This window comes from Phacochoerus africanus, chromosome 1, assembly GCF_016906955.1.
Source record: "Phacochoerus africanus isolate WHEZ1 chromosome 1, ROS_Pafr_v1, whole genome shotgun sequence".
Lineage (NCBI taxonomy): Eukaryota > Metazoa > Chordata > Mammalia > Artiodactyla > Suidae > Phacochoerus > Phacochoerus africanus.
In genome coordinates, this window is record NC_062544.1 from 161,261,481 (window position 1) to 161,283,905 (window position 22,425).

The following is a 22,425-nucleotide window of genomic DNA, read 5'->3' on the forward strand; positions in this document are numbered from 1 at the left end:
ATCACTGTGATGCAAAGAATAATGGGGAGATTGTGTGGGCAGGGAGAGAGTGTTGAGATGAGGTCTCCGGGAAGGGGCTGTTTGAGGTCTGAGCTGAGGGCAGAGTGATGAGCAGCAGCTGGTCATGCTATGGGGGAAAGGCGTTAGTCATTAGTGTTAATAAAATCTAATATATGTATCTTTATTAATTCAGTTAAAAATTAGAAACCCATTACATATTGACAAAATAACATACTTTTTAATTAAAAATAACTGTTATTCAAAATTTAAAAATAACGAGGAGAGTGCCATTATTTCACATTTTTGCAAATGTCTGTAAAAGCGAGCACCCCAGGTGGGACTCAGCTTGGTCAGTGTGAGGAATAAAAAGGAAACCTATGTGGCTGGGCATTGTGGGGAAGGAAAAATAGTGGGAATGAATCAGGGGTGGGTCCAGTAGACCATGGGAAGAAATTTCAACTTTATTCCAAGTGTGATGGGCCATCTTGAGAGGGTCTAAGCAGAGAGGGCCATGGCCTGCTGTAGGACCGTTGCTCCAGAAGCTCTGTGGAGAAGGGATTATAGGGGAGAAGAGGGAAAACAGGAAAGCAAATTTGAGGGTTCTCACAGAGGTTCAGGCAAGGGCTGGTACTGGCTGTGGATAGAATCTTGGCAGGTAGAAGGGTAGGGGGGTGCTCCACATTCTATATTGTGTAGAAATGGCAGAACCTACTGATGGATTGTGTGTGGATGCAGAAGGACTGTTTGAGGAAAAGGCAGAATCGAGGCACCTCCGGAGGCTTTTGCTTGAGCATCAATAACAGTGCCATTTTCTGAGATGGTGCCCTTGCAGTGAGGACCGTGTCTAGGGAGGAAAGCAACACTTGTGTCCTGTTCCCAAATGGCAGCCAGAGGGAAGCATTTCCTAAACATTTAAATGGGGATGCTAAATTATGCCTGGTCATGGATGCATCTTTAAGAAATGAGCAGGCTGGAGTTCCTTTTGTGGCCAGCAGTTAATGAACCCGACTAGGATCCATGAGGATGCGGGTTTGATCCCTGGCCTCACTCAGTGGTTTAAGGATCCGGTGTTGCCATGAGCTGTGGTGTAGGTTGCAGACTAGGCCCAGGATCCGGCTCAGATCCTGTGCTGCTGTGGCTGTGGCGTAAGCTGGCAGCTGTAGCTCCAATTGGACCCCTAGCCTGGGAACCTCCTAATGCCACAGGTGTGGCCCTAAAAAAAAGAAAAAGAAAAGAAAAAAAGATTGTAAAAAAAGAAATGAGCAGGTAACTCAGATTTGAAAGCCGAACACCCTTGCTTTCCCTTTCTCATAAAACCAAAGGCTGGGAATTGAACTGTCTGGGCTCTGAGGCCCTGCCTTCCACGGGCTATTCCTGTGGAGTGTGGGGACACTGGGGGACACTAATGCTCCTGAGAGACATGAGGTTGCTCTGACTGCTAACTTTGGATTTGTAGAGTCCCACGTAGACTGCATGTCCGTATGAGAACCTTTCACCCAACTTTCTCTTCCTCTTTCCTGCCCTGAGATTACATTTGCACCAAGGTCTAAACTGCGTTTTCCTTTACACAGTTCTTGTGCATTTACCCCCATCTTTGTTCTTAGCATTTGCTTCTTGGAGGACCTGGACTAGCACCCTTTGCTGACCTCAGAAGGGACAGAGCTGTATTAACCCTACCAGATGCCAGCAGGGCAGCAGGTGAGGTCTGCCATTTGTGAAGTGGATTGAGTTCTTAGAAAGGTGCAGTGGGAGGAGGCGTCCCTGTTGAGAAATTCAACCCACATTTTACAAAAAGGATTTCAGAAAATTTTTAAAATTATATTGAGAATTAACACGTAACTTTAAAATTTCTCCATTTTCACTAATATGCAGCACACCAAATAATACACTATCACCAGCATGATATTCATCTTAAATTCAATGTAATGAGCTCTGCACAATTAGTTCCATTTATCATTCTGTGCTCGTAAGAATCTTTGAGACTTTCCCAACCCTCAATTAGTTCATTGCTAGTCCATTTGTGTGCTTTGTTACGGATAATATGCATGTCATGTTCCCTACCACATGCCCTGTGACAATTTGATTTCATGAGCCGGAGTTACTTTTCCTCCTGAGACCTTCTCAATTCCCCATGGAATTCCATGGACTTCCCATTCCATGCTGAGCTGTTCCAGACTGATATTTCTCTTTTTGCCAATTTCCTCTCTCTCTCTGTCCACCCATCCTCTTTGGTTTTTATGTCCTCGTTTCCCCTCTGTGCAGTTATCCCCAGAAGTAACGTTGGTGTGTGTGGAAAGCGACATTCTCTGATCAACCAGAGTTCCTCAGAAGTTAGTAGTCCACACCAGAAATCTTTGTTCAGAGAATTTACAGTTTGGGAGGAATAGTGATTCCACATAGAATGCAGTCTTTGTGCAGATGGTTGACCTGAGCACTACGAGCATATTCATTCTTTGATCTTTTAATCACATTTGTTGGGCACCTGCCATGTGCCAGGTCCAGGGTCCTTGGAAGCTCTCAGATCAGAGATCCTGTACATTTCTTCTGGAAAAGATGAGAGATTCTTCTAGCTGCCAAACACCTGTTCTTTTTATCTTTGGGAGAAATTGACACCTTTCGCAGTGGCGTTGCCCTCTGAAATTGCTAAGACCCTGATTTCTCTGTTGAGATACAGTGGTTGCCTCCCAAACGCTCTGAAATTTCAGAGTCTAGATTTATTTCACAGATTCATCACGAGGCTTTTAACCTTTGAAGCCGTTTGCAGGAATGATTTATGAAGTTTGTTGCTTCTTATGGCAGTTTCTGCAACCAGGTTGCAAGTGATATAAGGACTGTGATTGCAGACAATTATTCCCTTGACAGCATGCGCTCAAGTTCTTACAGCAAGAGAGGATGCTCTTCCTTCTTTTTCCAGAAAAATCAGAGGCTCTATTACCTACACGGCATTGCAACAGTTGGTGTGCAAGCTGCTTAGCCAGACAGTTGCTTTCCTTTCACAACCAGCACCAGAGAAAGAACTGATCTTGACACCACGTGGATGGCCTTTACCCCAGCTGACTCTAAGAATTGATTATGTGACTCTGGCCTTGGTAGGCTTAGAGATCTTTTCTCTCCCTCCCTCGATTCTGTCTCTTCGTTTACTCTCCCTTCTGTTCCTCTGCTCCTGCCTTTTCTCTTTATTCCTACATGAGTAGTACACACTATGTTTTAAGTCCTTTACCAGGCCATACAGCAAACTTTGTGGTCAAGGAAACACTTTAAGATTCTTAAATATCAGGAGTTCCTGTCATGCTGCGAAACGAATCCCACCAGAAGCCATGAAGTTGTGGGTTGGATCCCTGCCCTCGCTCAGTGGGTTAAGGATCAGGCATTGCCATGAGCTGTGGTGTAGGTCACAGATGTGGCTTGGATCTTGCATTGCCTTGGCTGTGGTGTAGGCCGGCAGCTATGGCTCCGATTAGACCCCTAGCCTGGGAACCTCCATGTGCCATGGGTCCAGCCCTAAAAAGATAAAAAGGAGGAAAAAAAAGATTCTTAAATGTCTTTAACAGATCCTGAGATTTTGTTTCTATGGATTATACCTATTGCTATTTATTGCTTTAGTCATTAGTGTTAATAAAATCTAATATATGTATCTTTATTAATTCAGTTAAAAATCAGAAACCCATTACATATTGACAAAATAACATACTTTTTAATTAAAAATAACTGTAATCCCAAATTTAAAAATAACTGTAATCCCAAATTTAAAAATAACGAGGAGAGTGCCATTGTTTCACATTTTTGCAAATGTTTGGCTTCAGAGAAGATGGCTGACTTTTCACATCTGTGTCTGGATTCAGTCTGTTGGGGTACCTCTTCTACGGCCTCTGGAAAACTCCTCTGAAGAGTGTGAGGGCAGAGATAGCAAATAGTATCTTAGTACTTTCACAAAAATAGCTCCGACCTTGTGAATCCCTCAGAGGATCTCAGGGCCTCCTAAGGTTTCCTAAGCCATACTTTGAAAACTATTGTGCTAGGGTTAGAGATACAGGCATAGAAGAGCCAGCACCTTTCCCAACCATCTGGTAGTGGAAAGACACAAAATGATATCGGCAGCCCAGTTTAGTCCTTGATGTGCTGTGGACAGGCAGGGGGCTGTGGGAGGACACGGAGAGAGCAAATTCAGTCTGGGGGATCTCTTTAGGAGTGGGGAAGAAGAGAAGGGTCAGAGAATGTTTCCCTGAGTTAGTGGTATTTGAGCCAAGCTGAGCAGGTGAGCAGGTAATACAATTTAAATGCAAAGGGAACCACTTTGTCTGATACCCTGATACCCAGGGCTGATAGCGAGGGTGACCCAGGGTACTTGGCTTTCGGCTTTGTGATGATCCTGTGTTTGGCAGGAGTGGAGGGGAGGCTTTTCTTGCCTATCCTGTCCCTATAATAGCCCAACTTCCCAGGAAGGAGCCAGAAGTGCAGATAACATAAATAAGACGTGAAATTGGCCTGCCAGTGCTTTCTTTCTGAAGCATTGAGAAGCTGGTGCACATTTTGAAGTGAATATACTGTAAACCAGATAATTGCCATTTGTTGTTCTGAACATCTTGGGATCTAAGGCATGAAATGGAATTTGCAATAAAAATGTATCTCACAATTGCTACCCTCTAGAACAAAGTTGATAGCAAAAGCCACAAAGGTTTTATTTATTAGTTTGCCAGTAGAGAAACAAAAAAATCGGTGTTTCTATCTGAGGTTAAAAGGAATTTGCTCTGTCACATCCAATCTTCTTACTCATTTTGCATATAACATTTTAAAAAGATTCTTCGGTGAGTGTGATGCTTAGTTTCATGTGCCCATTTGGCTAGGTTATAGAATCCAGTTATTCAATGAAACACTCATCTAGATGTTGCTGTGAAGGTATTGTGGAGCTGTGGTTAACATCTACAGGCAATTGATTTTAAGTAAAGGAGGTGATCCCCAATAATATGGGTGGGCCTTGTTCAATCAGTTGAAAGGCTGTACGAGCAAAAACTGAATTTTCTCGGATTTCCCATTGTGGCTCAGTGGAAACGAATCCGATTAGGAGCCATGAGGTTTTGGGTTCAATCCCTGGCCTCGCTCAGTAGGTTAAGCTTCCGGCGTTGCCATGAACTGTGGTGTAGGCTGGCAGCTACAGCTCCAATTAGACCCCTAGCCTGTGAACCCTCATGTGCCACAGGTGTGGCTCTAGAAAAGACAAAAAACAACAACAACAACAAAAAAGGTTTTCTCGGAAAAAAGAAATTCTGCCTCAAGACTGCAGCATCAACTCCTGCCTGAGCTTCCAGCCTTCAGTCCTGCCCCATGGATTTTAGATTTGCCAGCCATATAATCATGTGAACCAATTTTTTTATATATACTTAAATATACATGCAGATACACATATATACACACATGTATATGTATGTGTATATGTGTATTTCTATATCCATCTCCATCTCCATCTTGATCATCTCCATCTCTGTCTCTTATTGGTTTTATTCTCTGGGGGACTCTGACTGTTCTCCAGTTAGTTCAGTCTTGGCTCTCATCTTTCCTTGTGCCCCCTCAGACCCTCGGTCCCAAGTTTGACACACAGAGGATAGAAACAATGTGTGCTGCTGCCTTGACCTCTGGTCAGGAGGAGGAATAACCTGTGGGGAATAACCCTCAATTCTTCCATTAGGGACCATGACCTTGAATGACTACCTTAAGCTCCCTGAGCCTCCATAACCTCATCCATGAAAAGGGGCCCATGCAGCCCTCCCACAGGGGCAGTTACAAGGATGTAATGAGATCACATCTCTAGAGCCTGGCACATAGTAGGCCCTCTGGTGTGGCCATTCCTGATTAGTTATACAGTGGTGATGGCTGAGCAATGGCAATTACAGAAAGAGACGCAGACAATTACATTTAGTAGCGTCAGTTCCAAAGTAAGTAATGGGCTGGTTTTAGGGGTTAAAGATGTTTAAAATGCAGCGAAGGATGAGCTAGGGAAGTGATAACAGTCTTGGGGAATTACAGATATAACAATTTAGTGCACACTTCAGTCCAATAATGTTGTTGAGCAGGTAAGACATTTTGCTTGGGAAAATGAGTTGGCTCTAACAATTGAATAGGAACATTAAACCATCGCAGTCTGTTCCCCTGCTTCCTACTCTGAGATTATTTTTCTGAATGGCTCCCAGTCTTCTTCGCAGACTTAATCTAATCTCCCCAGCCCACCAGTAAGTACATAGGGTAACTTGGGTATTGTCCATCCACGGCACACTGGGTCCCTTGTGGGTCCTGACCACAGGCTGTGGGTGCTGAGATTTGCACTCAAAGGGCCTTGACTGGGGACCTATAAGGTGTTTGTCACTGAGTCAGCTCTGACCTGGGGTCTCACTTTATCTTGCTTCCCATAACCATCCAGGATTGGTATTACCTCTATTTTATAAAGGAGAGTGACCAAAGTCTGGGAAGATTGAAGGACTTGACTAAGATACCTGTTGGTTACATAGTAACAGAACCAGGACATTAAGCCCAGTGCCCCTTGCACCCAATTTCAGGGTCCCCTTAGGGCAAGCTTTGGGCAGTTGGCTTTATCTGGATGGCTTGCACAGAGTCAACTGAAAAATCCCACTTTTGGACGAGTAACGCAATTCCCCATGACACAATTCTTCCTAGCCTTGCTCCTGATCCACCACCTGCCAGTACCCAATGGGATAATGGTATATGGTTCATCCCCAGGCTGGACCAGTTTAGTTAATGACCTTTAGAGAACCCACACTCTAAACAATTGAGTATTTATGGATGAAAAATGATGGACGGATAGAAAGAAAAAAATAGGAATGGTGGATAAATCGATGGATAGAAGGAAAGGAGGGAGGAATTGAAGGGAAGCACTGGTCCATCCTGACTAAAAGCACCCATCAAGTAGTTAAGGATTAATGACTCAGCTGTCTTTTCCTCAAATGCTTTTTCAACCCATTTTTCAACCCAATTAAAACAGTGCAATGTAACCCTCATCTTCTATGAATCTTTGCATGTATGAGTCACACACATGGGATTTGCATTTAAAACTCCCTAATTGGTACCTCTAGCGAGAGGTATACATTGCCTCTAATTAAGTGATGGCACATGTCACCCTATGTTTAGCTAGGCACGCCCTCTTTCTATTTGGGTTATGTAGCAATACTTGCTCACTGGAATCAAAAGTGCTGCTAATTGCTTCAGACCTTGGAGGTGCTGGGAAGGCAGAAGTGTGCTCACCTCACTTATTAAGGTGCCAGGCACTGTGTCAGGATCTGTGGACCTCATTGTGACTACGATGCTCCCTCTCCCAGAAAAGGGGGAAGGAGGGACAAAGAAACAGCTAGTGGCCATGCAACAGACCTACGGCCTGAGAACAGGCAGTGCAGAGTGAGGAGGGGTACAGAGGAGGACGGATGGAGGGGGCAGGGCTGGGGCTGCATCTGGAGGGTTGAACAGGCAGGAGCCAGGAGAAAGGAGTGTAGAGAGGGGTAGACAGCACAATGAGGGCAAAATCATGGGTTGTGGAGGGAGCTGGTGTCTTTGGGTGGTTTCTCTGATCTCGAGGGTGGAGGGCGGGAGAGCTGCTGACAGATCCTGGGCAGGGAATCTCAGGACCAGATTTGCCCTTAGGCAGGCTTACCTCTACCTAGACATGGATCCTATCCCACCCTCACTCTGAAGCAGGGGATAAAACTACTTCTTAAAATACTATCACAGTGATTATAGTTAGGGGTCATTTTATTGCAAGAACAGACACCCATTCAAACTAGTACAAATTTAAAAATGGTGGTTGGGGGAAGGACTATTGAATGGCTTCACTTGGTGTCTGCAGAAACCCCAGAGCAGGTATGGGAAGGGTGAGCAAGTCCTGAACTGGGGAACAGGCATGGGGGAAGCCCCTTTATCTCTTGCAGCTGCTTGGAGGAGCTTCTCTTTTCTCTGTATATTGGCTCCCAGATCCTCTGTTCCTGACTGATGAGCTTTCTCTGACTTTGGGGGCTTTCTGGCTCCCCCTAAACATTGGGCGGGATGATCATTGTGTGAACACCAGCACCAGTTCCTTATGAGCTTTCATCTCAAGTGCCCATCACCAGATCCATTATAGTTTCTGAACCTCTTAAATGAAAGTTTCAAGAGCTAATCAACTGGCCTTGCCTACTCCAGGGAGGTTAACTGCACGCTAGTAAAGAGGTCATTCTAGTGATCAGACTTCTTTTCCTGCCATGCCCAATTTCCCCTTCTGACTCCATTCCCTTGTGGAGCTGCCTGGACTGGGATGGACGTCTAGTGCCTGGGGGACTTACTCTACCAGGGGCTGGAGTCTGATCACTAGAATGACCTCTTTACTGGAGTACAGTTAACCTCACTGTAACATTTTGCAATCAGTATGATATGTGTTTACTCACAATTCACTTTTACCTAAGGAGAAATATTGGAGTTCGGAGTCTCGAGGAGCTAGCTATGGCCAGAGGGTCAACTGTAGGATGTAAGCAGAAAGATTCAAAGGGTATGTCATCACCGGACCTTGCTGCTTGGATTGAGTATTAATGCAGTTTTTCAGAGTTGGAAGCAGAGAGAAGAGAGCCAAGGATAAAGACGTGTCTGTGCTCTAGTTCAAAGTGCCTTGAGGGGCAAGACCTAATTTCTCTGTAAATGGAGCAGAAACATCACACCGATGTTTCCTCTATGTGAGTGCAAAGACACAGGCATTTCTAGATGCTGAAACAACATGGAAAGGAGACAAAAAAGAGGCAAGAAGCATGTCCTCAGGGGGCATGATGTGACAGAGCTCAGCTTCGGGGAGAGTTGTACTGTAAACAGGGCCATTATCTTGTGAAGAGCTGATAAAAGTCAGTTCTTCTGAAGTTACAACCAAATGGAGCCACGTGAGTGGCCTTGGTCTGCTGGAACAAAGAGGCAAAACATTTGACAGAGAAAGGAAGCAGTGAAATAAGAAATTACAGCCAAGCCACAGCACCTGTTGCTTCTTTCTGGCAAGGTAATGGTTTTACAGTGTCTCTTGTCTCTTGAAGCCAGGGTTTGAAAGTAGCTCCTGGATTGATCCTGTACCAGCCTCTAAGCCCTGGGTGATGTAGACGACTCCATCAGTCGAATGTCTTGGCACACCTTGCTCCCTCAAACTATGTTCTCCAACCAAACCTAACTGTTCTCATTCCTTGCCCCCTTGGTACAGCAGGTGCTTTTCCCATTGGGCCTTTGCCCATCTGATGCTCCTCTGCCTGGGGTCCTCCACAAGGATGTGGATCCTTGCTTAATTCCTACTGCCCATGGCTTAGAATCTCTTTCTCTGGGAGGTAATTCTGCATTACCATGGCTGGGTGAGTGTTTCTCCTCTCTTTTTCCATAGCCCTCTGCGTTTCCTCTTCTTACCTACCTCTTGCCAAAGTGGTATCATGGATCCATTTCTCATCTGACTGTCTCTGGAGGAAAAGGACCTTGTTCTTGTCCCATAGTGATTGAGTTATAATTTATACACAGTACAAGTCACTCTTTTTATTTTTTTTTAATTTAAAAATTTTCTCCTTCATTTTTAGGGCCATACCTGCAGCATATGGAAGTTCCCATTTCCTAGGGGTCTAATCAGAGCTGCGGCTGCCAGCCCACGCCACGGCCACAGCAATGTGGGGTCCGAACTGAGAGCTGCATCTGCAACCTATGAGGCAACACTTGATCTTTACCCACTGAGTGAGGCCAGGGATCGAACCCACATCCTTATCACAAATATTAGTCAGATTCTTAACCTGCTGAGCCACGAGGAGCACTCCTAGTTCACTCTTTGTAAAAATGCAGACTGATAAATTTTAACAAAGGCACTTAGAGGTGTACCATCACCACAATCAAGATACAGAACAATTCCATCATCCAAAAAGATTCCTTTGCATCCTTTTGCAAGCAAATGGCATCTTACCCCCAGACCCTAGCAATTACTGGTCTGTTATCTGTCCTTATACTTAGACATTTTCTAGAAGGTCATATGAATGGCATCAAACAGCATGGAGTCTTTGGTGTTTGACTTCTTTCATTTCACCCGTGAAATGCTTTGGAGATCCATTCATTTCATTGTATGGATCAGTTGTTGATTTCCTTTTATTGCTGCATAGGTGTGCATCATAGGGATGTGCTGCCGTTTGTTTATCCTTTCACAGTTGATGGCCGTTTTAGTTTCCACTTTGGCACTATTCTGCATAAAGATTCTATGAACATTTACCTACCAGTGTTTTTTCTAATTTATGTTTTCATTTCTCTTGGGTAAATCCTAGGAAGGAAATTGCTGAGCCATTTTATAAGAAATGGCTAGACTGTTTCCAAAGTGACTGTATTATTTTACATTCTTACCAACAGTGGATGAAAGTTTCAGTTGTTTCACCTCTTCATCAGAACTTGGTCTTGTCATTCTTATTTTAACATTTCTAGTGGTGACTTGGCGATATCCGGTAGGGACTTTAACTTACAAATTCCTGATAACTGCTATTATTGAACATCTTTTCTTGTTTTTATTTGCTGTGCATTTGTTTACTCTGGTGACAGGTGTGTTCAAATTTTTGCTTTTTTTAAAAATAGGTTATTTGTCTTATTTTTGCATTGTCAGAGTTCTTTATATATTTTGGATACAAGTCTCTTATGCGATATGTTTTTGAATATTTTCTCCCAGTCTGTAATTTTAAAAAATATTTCTTAAAATTATTTTCCAAGAATAGAAATTTATAATTTTTATAGCTTTTGATGAACCAACTTTATCTTACATGATTCATACTGGTTTTTGTCCCTTCTAATAAATCTTCACCTAACCAAAAGACACTCAGGGTTTTGTTCCTATGCTTTCTTTTAAAGGTTTTAAAATTTTAGCTTCTACATATAGGACCATGATCTATTTAGAAATGAGTTTTATGTATAGATGCAGTAGGATTGAAGTTCATTTTTTTTTGCATGTGATATCCAAAACAGCATTTAATGAAAGCACTATCTTTTACCCCATTGCATTATCTTGGAAACTTTTTCAGAAATTAATTGACCATGTATTTATGTGTCTTTTTCTGCACATTCTTTCTATTGATCTATATGTCTGTCTTTATGTTAATACGACACTACCTTAATTAGAGTAACTTTACAGTAGTCTTAAAATATCAGGTAGTATAAGTCCTCTATCTTTGCTCTTCTTTTTCAAAGTTGTTTTGCCTATATCATGTCTTTTTTATTTCTGTATAAATTTTACAATTACCTTATTCGTTTAAAGAAATTCTTCTATTACTTTGACTTGGGTTGCATTGATACTATATAGATCAATTAGGGGAAATTTACATCTTAACTATATGGAGTCTACCAAACCATGGAACACTGCCTATCTCTCCACTAAGACCGCTCTAGGTCTTCATTAAATTCTGCAAAATCGCAGTGTTTTCAGTGTAGTGATCTTTTTTTTTTTTTTCATTTTTTGAAGTCTTACTAACATATAGTTGATTTACAAGTTTGTGATAAATTTTGCTGTACAGCAAAGCAATTCAGTTATACATGTACACACATCCATTCTCTTTCATATTCTTTTCCCACATAGATCATCACAGAGTATTGAGTAGAGTTCTTTGTGCTATACGGCAGGTCCCGTTGGCCAGTCATTCCATGTACCTCAGTGTACGTATGCCAATCCCAAACCCCAAGTCCATCCCCCCCACCACATGTCCCTTTTGATAACCATACGTTTTTCAAGGTCTGTGAGTCTGTTTCTGTTCTGCAAATAAATTTGTTAGTATCCCTTTTTTAGATTCCACATATAAGTGGTATTGTGATATTTGTCTTTGTCTAACTTCTCTTAGAATGATAATATCTGGGTTCATCCATGTTGCTGCAGATGGCATTATTACATTCTTTTTTATGGCTGAGTAATAGTCTATTATATATATGTATCACATCTTCTTTATCTATTCCTTTGTCCATAGACATGAGGTTGCTTCATGTCTTGGCTATTGTGAATGGTGCTGCAGTCGACATTGGGATGCATGCATCTTTTCAAATTATGATTTCCTCCAGATGGATGCCCAGGAGTGGGAGTGCTGGATCATATGGTAGTTCTGTTTTTAGTCTTTTGAGGAACCTCCATACTGTTTTCCATAGTGGCCATACCAATTACATTCCCACCAGCAGTGTAAGAGGGTTACCTTTTCTTTGCACCCTCTCCAGCATTTATTGTTTGTAGACTTTTTGATGATGGCCAGTCTGTCTGGTGTAAGGTGGTACCTCATAGTAGTTTTGATCTGTATTTCTCTGATAATTAGCGATGTTGAGCATCTTCGTTTTTTAATGCCGTTATATTATTTTTAACTTTTTATTTCCGATTGTTTATTTCTACTACATAGAAATACAATTGATTTATATATATATATACTCAATTCTATGGCCATCCTAAACTCACTTATTTACTAGTTCTAATTGCATTTTTGTAGATTCTATAGACTTTGCTTCATGGATCATCCTAGTCCCTGGAAATAGACAATTTTACTTTTTCATTTCCAATCTGAGTGGGAAAACACTCACTCTTTAATCATTAAGAATGGTGTTAGCTATAGGTTTTTCTAAAATTCTTTATCTGATTGAGACAGTTTCCTTCTATTCCTCATTTGCTGATAGTTTGAAGTATGAGTGGATGTTGAATTTTTTCAAATGCTTTTTTTCAGGGACATTTTCCTCCATTTTAATACATATGCTAAGACTAATTGTGCAAATTTTAGGTACTACTTCATAAATATTTGTTGAATGGATGAAGCTGGGCTAACTACATCTGAGAGTATAAGGTACACTTCAACTACTCAGAAATATGAAATGAGCTAGGGGAACTTAAGAGTAAGTATTTAAATACCTAGTCATGTCAGGGGTACTAGATTTGCCTAGATAATCATGGAGCTTTCACAATATTCCTATGAAGAAAATATCTCCATTTTATAAATGAGGAATGAGCCGTAGATAGAAAGATTAAAAAGTGGAGTTCCCGTCATGGCGCAGTGGTTAACGAATCCGACTAGGAACCATGAGGTTGCGGGTTCGGTCCCTGTCCTTGCTCAGTGGGATAACGATCCGGCGTTGCCGTGAGCTGTGGTGTAGGTTGCAGACATGGCTCGGATCCAGCGTTGCTGTGGCTCTGGCGTAGGCCGGTGGCTACAGCTCCGATTCAACACCTAGCCTGGGAACCTCCATATGCCAAGGGAGCGGCCCAAGAAATAGCAACAACAACAACAATAACAATAACAACAACAAAAGACAAAAAAAAAAGGCTATAATATGGTTGAGATATGGGGAAGAATTCCTGTGTTTCATTACTCAACAGAAATAAAAAGACAATCATCAAGTTCAGAAAATAACAACAACAAATACACACACACACACACACACACACACACACACACACAGAGGAGAGGCTGGTTCCAAATACAGTGCAAGTTAAAATGAAGTATGGGAGTTCCCATTATGGTGCAGCAGAAACAAATCCGACTAGTAACCCTGAAGTGGCAGGTTCAATCCCTGGCCTTGCTCAGTGGGCTAAGGATCTGGCTTTGCCGTGAGCTGTGGTATAGGTCAAAGAAATGGCTCAGATCCCACATTGCTGTAGCTGTGGTGTAGGCTGGCAGCTATAGCTCTGATTCCATCCCTAGCCTGGGAACTTCCATATGCCACAGGAAGCAAAAAAAAATAAAATAAAATACATAAAATAAATAAAATAAAATAATAAAATAAAAAGAAGTATGATTCAGCCATTTGATGGAATGGACGAATCAAGAATCCAGTTGGTCTAGATACAAGGAATGGTGCTTTGTTTTGTTTTGTTTTTAATGGCTGCACCTATGGCATATGGAAGTTCCCAAGCCAAAGACTGAATCTGAGCCATACCTGAGATTTAGGCCACAGCTGCAGCAATGCCTGATCCTTTATACCATTGTGTCCTGCCCAGGGATTGAACCCGTGCCTCCACCGTGATATAAGCTGCCACAGTCAGGTTCTTAACCTACTTCACCACAGCAGGAACTCCAGGAATAGTGGGGTTTTTTGTTTGTTTGTTTTGTTTTGTTTGCTTTTTAGGGTCGCACCCTTTGGCATGTGGCTGTTTCCAGGCTAAGGGTTGAATCAGAGCTACAGCTGCTTGCCTACATCATAGCAACAGCAATGCCAGCCACAGCAATGCAGGATCTGAGCTGCATTTGTGGCTTATACCCCAGCTCATGGCAATACTGGATCCCTGACCCACTGAGCGAGGCCAGGGATTGAACCTGCATTCTCATGGATACTAGTTGGATTTGTTTCCATTTCATCACAAGGGGAACTTCTGAGGAATGGTATTCTTGAAATGACTGTTGAATCACTAAGAAAGAAAAATAATCCTTGCACAATACTTGGTTCAGCCATGAATGGTATCCTCATAGTTAGAATAATGTAGATATAAGCTACTGGTTTGTAACCCTTAGAATTTTATCTACACACAAAGTGAAGAAGATAAAATTTTGGTTACTCCTCAGAAATGCAAACCCTTAGAAGTTCTCTGCAGCACAGTGGATTAAGGATCCGACGTTGTTTACTGCAGTGGCATAGGTCACCCTTATGGCACGGGTTTGATCCCTGGCCCAGGAATTTTCACATGCCGTGGACACATGTAAATATTTATCAACCTTGACAAAGAAAAAGTCCAGATCCAAAGGAAGTTAGAAAGTGGGGAGGAAATTAAGAAATTTTAGGGATGTGAGCCTTCTTATTTTACATAAAGGGAACATTTAAACCCCTCTGAGCCTTAGTTCCTCACCTGCACAATGAAATACAAAGTCTTAGCTAGAGGGGTTGCTGTGAAGATTAATGAACATATGTAAAGTGCCTAAAGTGTGGTACAAACTCCACTAAGGATAGTAGTGATAGAGAGGAGACTCCCCATTAAGGAGGCAGAAGCCTCAATTTCTTAACTTCAGGGTCTGCAAAGCACCCATCCTGCAGACACTGTCTCGGCCCAGAGAGCAGAGGGTCGAGTTTGCGTAATGAAAGGTCAGGGGCTATGTGCCCAGCCCAGGACATCTGAATGAAATGAAAACTCTGTGGGTGGTGTCTGCTCCCCATTTTATAGCTGAGGGAGTTGAGACATTGAATGGCCAATTGGCTTGCATAAGATCAGCCCTGAAGTGGCTAGGCCAGGGCTGAAACTCAGCCACTGGGATGCTAGATTCTGTTGTCTGCCACTGAGCCAAGTGGCACATGAATCTGAAACACTGGGTGAGCTCCTGGCATATCTTCTGTACACATTTCTAATGAATAGGCCCATAGGCTTAATTAAAGGGAAAAAAGATGAATTGTTTCTCCCAACAGTTGAAGATTATTTACATTGCATTTGTGTTGATGGCTAATAAAAGAGCAAAGGAGTGTGTGGACAGCCCAGAGTGGCTGTAATTCTTTCAGGGTCCATAATGAAGCACCGGTCTGAATGCCAACATGTGAGCCTGGATGAGCCTGCTGCCCATTAAGACCTGCTCTAGGCAGAGCAGCTCTCTGCCCTGGGCATGATTCAATCATCAGAAATAGGTCTCAGAGGCTAAGCCCTGAGAATAGCAATGCATATGTCCCTGCCCCACTAAGCTGTCCCTGGGTTAGTTCACAACTGCTGTGGAATGGGTGACAAAGGGTAGAATGGTGGTCCTACTAATCCTGGAACAGCGCTTAACTGGCCTTTTAAGCTTGATGGAGGGGGAAGCAGGAGCCACCACCATAGAGCTGTTCTCAAATCTATGTATAAGCTCCTTCTTTGCCATGGCTATTGAAACAATTTATAATCGTATTGTGTGTATAATATATTGTAATGTGGGTTATATAGTATAACGGGAATTACATATATTGTAATAGAAGTGTGTGTGTGCGTGTGCACGCATGCACACTTTTTGGATATCATGAAGTACCAAAGAGTTTTAGGTTTTCACAATTGTTAGTTATCAGCCCTGTGGCCATCTTAGGAAAGTTACACCTTAGGAAAGCAGTTTCTTTATCATTTTCATAATGATCACTCCTACCACTCAGGTTGCTACAGGGAGCATTACGTGTATAACAACACCTCTCACACTGTGAAGCAGGTGTGAGGATTGGCATCAGGACACCTTTGATAATTCTGGGGCTCCCTCTAATCAGTTATTTTATTTCTTATTTCTTTTTCATCTTTTCTTTTTATGGCCACACGTGTGGCATATGGAGGTTCCCAGGCTGGGGATCGAATTGGAGATGCAGCTGCTGACCTACACCACAGCCATGGCAATCTGGGATCTGAGCCATGTCTGTGACCTACACTGCAGCTCGCAGCAATCCTGGATCCTTAACCACTGATGGAGGCCAGGGGTCGAATCCACATCTTCACAGACACTGTGTTGGGTTCTTAACCTGCTGAGGCACAATGGGAACCCCTGTCCCTGTTATTTCTTTTTTTTTTTTTGTCTTTTCTAGGGCCGCTCCCGCGGCATATGGAGGTTCCCAGGCTAGGGGTTGAATCGGAGCTGTAGCCACTGCCCTACACCAGAGCCACAGCAACGCGGGATCCGAGCCGCGTCTGCAACCTACACCACAGCTCACGGCAACGCCGGATCGTTATCCCACTGAGCAAGGGCAGGGACCGAACCCGCAACCTCATGGTTCCTAGTCGGATTCGTTAATCGCTGCGCCACGACAGGAACTCCGTCCCTGTTATTTGTAAAGCAGCTATTGTATACCCAGACTTCCGTGGAGGAATAAAAAGACAAACCAAGGAGTTCCCAGTTGAGGAATTAGATGAAGACTTTAACAAGTTCACTCTTAAGGCCAGTGTGGAGGATGGACTAGAGTGGGGACAAGACCTCTTACTAGAAGACCATCAGGAGGGCACTGCAGCTATCCAGATAGGGGAGCTGGTCCAGAAACAAATCAAGGAGATGGAATTAGCAGAAACAAGATAGTCACCAGATTAGATTCTCACATAGGACTATTATACCAATCCTGGTACGATGTCTTAGTACTGGTTGGCTTTCCGTTGTTTTATATTCATTTGCTCATAACAAAGCTAGGTGGCTTAGAACAACAGGAGTTTATTGTTTCACAGTTCTGGAGACCAAGAGTCTGAAATCAAATTGTCCGCAGTACCATGATTGCCCCAATGATCTCTCTGATAGCTTTTGGTAGTTTCTTGGCTTATGGCAGCACAACTTCAGTGTTTACATGGTGTTCTCCCTGTGTGCATGTCTGTCTTTGTATCCAAATTTCCACTTTTTATAAGGACACTGGTCGTTTTGAATTAGAGCCCACCCTAATAACCTCATTTTAACTTGATTACCTCTGTAAAGACCCTATCTTCAAATGAATTTACATTGGAAATTAGGATTCCAATCTGTCTTTTTTTGGGAGACACCTCAACTAGTAACATATATTTGAAATGTATTTTAAGTGTATTAATCACACATTATATAGTATATATTTCAGCTGGTCAAATCGTTGAAGAGCAACTTAGGTAATTTAGACCATTTTATAGACATAATCTTTAAACAAATATTCATTTGTTGTATCTTTACACATATGTTGGTATCTATCTATCTATCTATCTATCATCTATCTATAAAATTCAGTATCACCTCCTAATGATGGATCATATAAGGCTGAAGTCAGAAATGCCAGCACACAGTTGTAATCTGCACGTTTGTTGATTGATCATGGGCTTTAACACTGAAACATCTATTAATTGATAGTAATATTTGAGAATTAAAACTTTTTTCCAAATCATTTTTATTTTTCCATTATAGCTGTTTTACAGTGTTCTGTCAATTTTCTGCTCTACAGCAAAGTGACAGTCATACATATAAACATTCTTTTTCTCACATTATCCTCCATCATGCTCCATCACAAGTGACTAAATATAGTCTCCAGTGTTACACAGTAGGATCTCATTGCTTATCCATTCCAAAGGCAATAGTTTGCATCTATTAACCCCAGATTCCCAGTCCATCCCAATCCCTCCCCCTCTCCCTTGGCAACCACAGGTCTGTTCTCCAAGTCCATGAGTTTCTTTCCTATGGAAAGGTTCATTTATGCCATATGTTAGATTCCAGATATAAGTGATATTGTATGGTATTTGTCTTTCTCTTTCTGACTTATTTCACTTAGGATGAGAGTCTCTAGTTCCATCCAGGTTGCTGCAAATGGCATTATTTTGTTCTTTTTTATGGATGAGTAGTATTCCATTGTGTATATACACCACATCTTCTTAATCCATTCATCTGTCAATGGACTTTTAGGTGGTTTCCATGTCTTGGCTATTGTGAATAGTGATGCCATGAACATACAGGTGCATGTATCTTTTTCAAGGAAAGTTTTGTCTGGATATATGCCCAAGAGTGGGATTGCGGGGTCATATGGTAGTTCTATATTTAGTTTTCTGAGGTACCTCCATACTGTTTTCCATAGTGGTTGTACCAATTTACATTCCCACCAACAGTGTAGGAGGGTTCCCTCTTGAGAATTAAAACTTTTGATCAATTCTTTAAAATCTCTATCTATACTGGGCATCTAGAAATAAAAAAAAATAGAATTTGGCAATATTTATAATATTATTATGGATTAGTTATTCAAATGATGATCTCAAATGTCAATCTTTTTGTTTTCTTGTCTCCATTATTTTCTAGTGAACAAACACAAGCCATGGATTGAGACTTCGTACCATGGAGTCATAACAGAGAACAATGACACAGTCATTTTGGACCCACCACTGGTCGCCCTGGATAAAGATGCACCAGTTCCTTTTGCAGGTGAGATGATGGCTTAGTGTGGTTGGGCTCTGCCCATTTGAAGGACATGTCTGGAAACCTCCACGAAGCCCAGGCTTGGGCTTGGTTGTTTTGTCACCACCTGCGCCTCTCATATCAGCTTGTGCTCTCAAAGCTGTATGCTTCTTCTGATTCCTGGAATGGATTCTATATTTCCTTATGGCTTTGCTCCTTGGTGTCATCTCAATACAAGACCCTGAGAGATGGTATATTGCTGAAGCAGCCCTTGTGGTTGCAGAAGTAGACGGGCAATGTCGTAGGGGAATTTTCCCTCTAGAAAGATGACCCACAGACATGAGAAGATGTGTGACCCACTGTTCCCACTACTCACATATCATGGGCAGATGAAGGCTTGTAACTTCATAGACTGATGAGAGAAAAAGGAAAGTGAAAAGAATGGGGAGGTAGTTGCTAATGGTAGGACAGGGTTGTGCTCTTGACCTTCAAAGTGGGTGTGGCTTTTGGAGGAGGAATCTGGAGGACATGCCATTTTGCCCCTGCAGTTTGTAGCTTGGAGAACCTGCCTATTGCCATCAAGATGATGCCTGCTCCCTCCTCTAACCTCCTGCAAGGGCCAGGCCCCCGGAGGGGTGTGTGAAGAAGAGGGCTATTGTCTCATGTTTCCATTGATTTTAGCAAAGAAAGGGGATGGGTGGGTGGGGGAGGGATTGGACAACGACTCTCTGAAGATCCCCGAATCATGAGTAATATTGTTAACATTTTATAACTGTCAGGAGAAAGACAGGAAATTTAATGAAGGTTTTCAAGATTTCTGAAAGATTGCTTTATGATAGATGGGTGCCAGGCTGAGGCTTTCACCATGATAAAGTCTATTTTTTCTGACAGTTTGTCTGCTACATTATGAGCTACTTGGGCAGAAAAAAAAATTGGCTCTTTCATACTTCTAAGAGATAAGCTCTGTGAAGGCCTTTTTTTTTCATTATGGAACATTATAAAGTAAGAGGCGAGAAGGTGGGTTAAATGGGGAAATTCAGCCTTACGTGAAGATAAACCCATAAGCATTCTTGCAGAGCATGAGGAAGATACTCTAGACTCTCAGAAGAAGGCTTTATCTTTATTTTATGTAGAAGGATATCCACCCAGGGTACCTAACTGTGACTTCCATGGTTTTTAGAGTTGGGACATTTCCATACATTTTGCAGCCGTCCTCGGAGGTCCCAGCTCAACCAAATGCCACTTGGCAGTGTCAATCCCTTGCTGTCTTTTCCACAAAAGATGAGATGTCTTCCCCAAACCTTCTTTGCCAGCCCAGGAATATTCCAGCAAATCCTCCTTCTTGGATATAACTAAACTATATTGGGGTCAAGCAGCAACTCTCACCAACCACCTGGAAATGAGATTTTTAAGACAAACTCTAGTAAAAGTGTTGGGGTCCTAGGCATGTTTAGATTGGCATGTGCTGTGTGCTTTAAGAAATGAAATTAGAGGCAACATTTAGAAGTTGAGAGGTTTTTGCATGAAACTTTAGGATTCCAATTTGTCTTGATGCATCAGATCTGAAATACAGAGCTGTGTTATGACTTCCCTCGTAATTCTGAACATGTGCTCCTGGCTTCTCTGGCGCCAGAGACCTTTCCCACATGCGGTTCCTTTATTCATCTTCCCATTCAACTGTGTGACCCCTCTTTGAAATGTAAGGAGAAAAACAATGACGTATTAAATGGGAAGTAAACAGATGCCATTAAGCTAGTGTAGAGGGGCTAACATTTTATTTTATTTTTTATTTTTATTTTTGTCTTTTTAGGGCTGCACCTTCCTCAGATGGAGGTTCCCAGGCTAGGGGTCAAATCGGAACTGCAGCTTGCCGGTCCATCCCACAGCCACAGCAACACCAGGTCCAAGCCGCATCTGCGACCTACACCACATCTCACAGCAAAGCTGGATCCTTAACCCACTGAGCAATGCCAGGGATCAAACCTGGGTCTTCATGGATACTATTCGGGTTCATTAAACACTAAGCCATGATGGGAACTCCAAAGCTAATACTTCAAAAGATGAGGGATATATCTGATTATTCTGATGTTTGCAACAGTGTGGCTCTGTTGGATGAGTCCAATAGTGAACTGGGAAACTGAGGTTGTTGAACAGGCTGTTCTGCAGTAAAGTTATAAACTCTCTAATGTAAAGACTAAAATGGAAAAGCAAAATGTCAAGCAAATCTGATATCTGAAAGTTTGAATATACAAACAAATTATTTACCTTCCTTGGTTGTCAGCCTGAAGGACAAGCAATCATTTCATCTGAAGATTCACCAAAGAATTCCTTCAATTATAAATCCATCAAGTATTTTTAACCCCAGATTTGTATTCTGACCATTGGATGTGACCACAGGTTTTCTGACACCTCTTGAAACTAAGGTTTCCTTCTAAGTGAAGCCCTAAGTAGTTATTTCCATCTGAAGATGATTTCTCTTCCTCATATTTGCAGCTGCATTAAGAAAAATCTAGCTTAATGCATCAAAATATAATCTTCCAAGCTCTTAAGGGTAAAAAATAAAGATGGTTTTTAGAATGGTCAAAGCTATTTTTCTCAGTGTTATTTATGATCAACTCTAAGACAGGACATAGGCACTAACCATCCATCCAGTCTGCAGGCGTTTATTTTAAAACATTTATCTTAAAAAGAAAATACTGAAGATTTATTTCAGATCCCTATCATTCTCATAAAATTGAAAAATTCCTATCTGTCAGCTCCATCACTTCTCGAAGTCAACTGCAGCTTTTGGTTCCCCCTTATCAACTCCTCTGGTATTGTGTGGCAGTTTTTCCGCCCTCATCCCAGTGGGTCTTTATTTCCAACTTAGCCTGTGGGGTGAGCTGTAAGCTCATTGGGGGATGGATCCATCCATATCAGTTTTGCTCAAGTGATTTTTTTGTTTGTTTCTTTGAGATTTCTCCTCTTTAAATTTTTTTTCCAGAATATCATTCATTTAAATTAAAATCATGATTGCATTTTGTGGATAAATGCAAAATTCAGGGATACAGTATATACTATACCAGCTGTATATATGGAGTTCCTGTCGTGACTCAGCAGAAACGAATCTGACTAGCATCCATGAGGACACAAGTTCAATCCCTGGCCTCACTCAGTGGATTAAGGATCCAGCATTGCCATAAACTGTGGTGTAGGTTGCAGACACGGCTTGGATCCCGTGTTGCTGTGGCTGTGGCATAGGCCGGTAGCTATAGCTCTCATTCGACCCCTGGCCTGGGAACCTCCATATGCCATGGGTGAGGCCCTAAAAAGCAAAAGCAAAAAAAAAAAAAGCTGAATACAATCTCCTGATTATGACAATAATGTGTTTATTGTAGAAAACGTGAAAATTTCTTACCCTCGGAGAGAGCCACTGTTAACATTTTAGGATATTTCCTTCCAGTCATTTTTCTACTGTTTTAATCCAAAAATTGTGATCACACTTCATATTCAATACTATAACTTATTTTTTCCTCCTAAACTAATGAAGATCCACCACTTTATTAAATACTCTTCTACAACTGATTACATGACTGCATGATTTCTGACCCAATGCATATACTGTGGTTTACCATTCTCTTATTTTTTCCAACTTTATTGAGAT

At 42.0% G+C, this 22,425-nt stretch overlaps 1 protein-coding gene across 1 annotated transcript in view; it reads left to right on the top strand.

Moving 5' to 3' along the window:
• CLSTN2 (calsyntenin 2) overlaps positions 1-22,425 on the top strand; it is a 654,299-nt gene that overhangs the window by 231,526 nt on the left and 400,348 nt on the right. Inside the window, exon 2 of the mRNA XM_047783473.1 lies at positions 18,687-18,809. Within this exon, the coding sequence (XP_047639429.1) occupies positions 18,687-18,809 (123 nt within the window). The remainder of the gene's footprint in view (positions 1-18,686; positions 18,810-22,425) is intronic.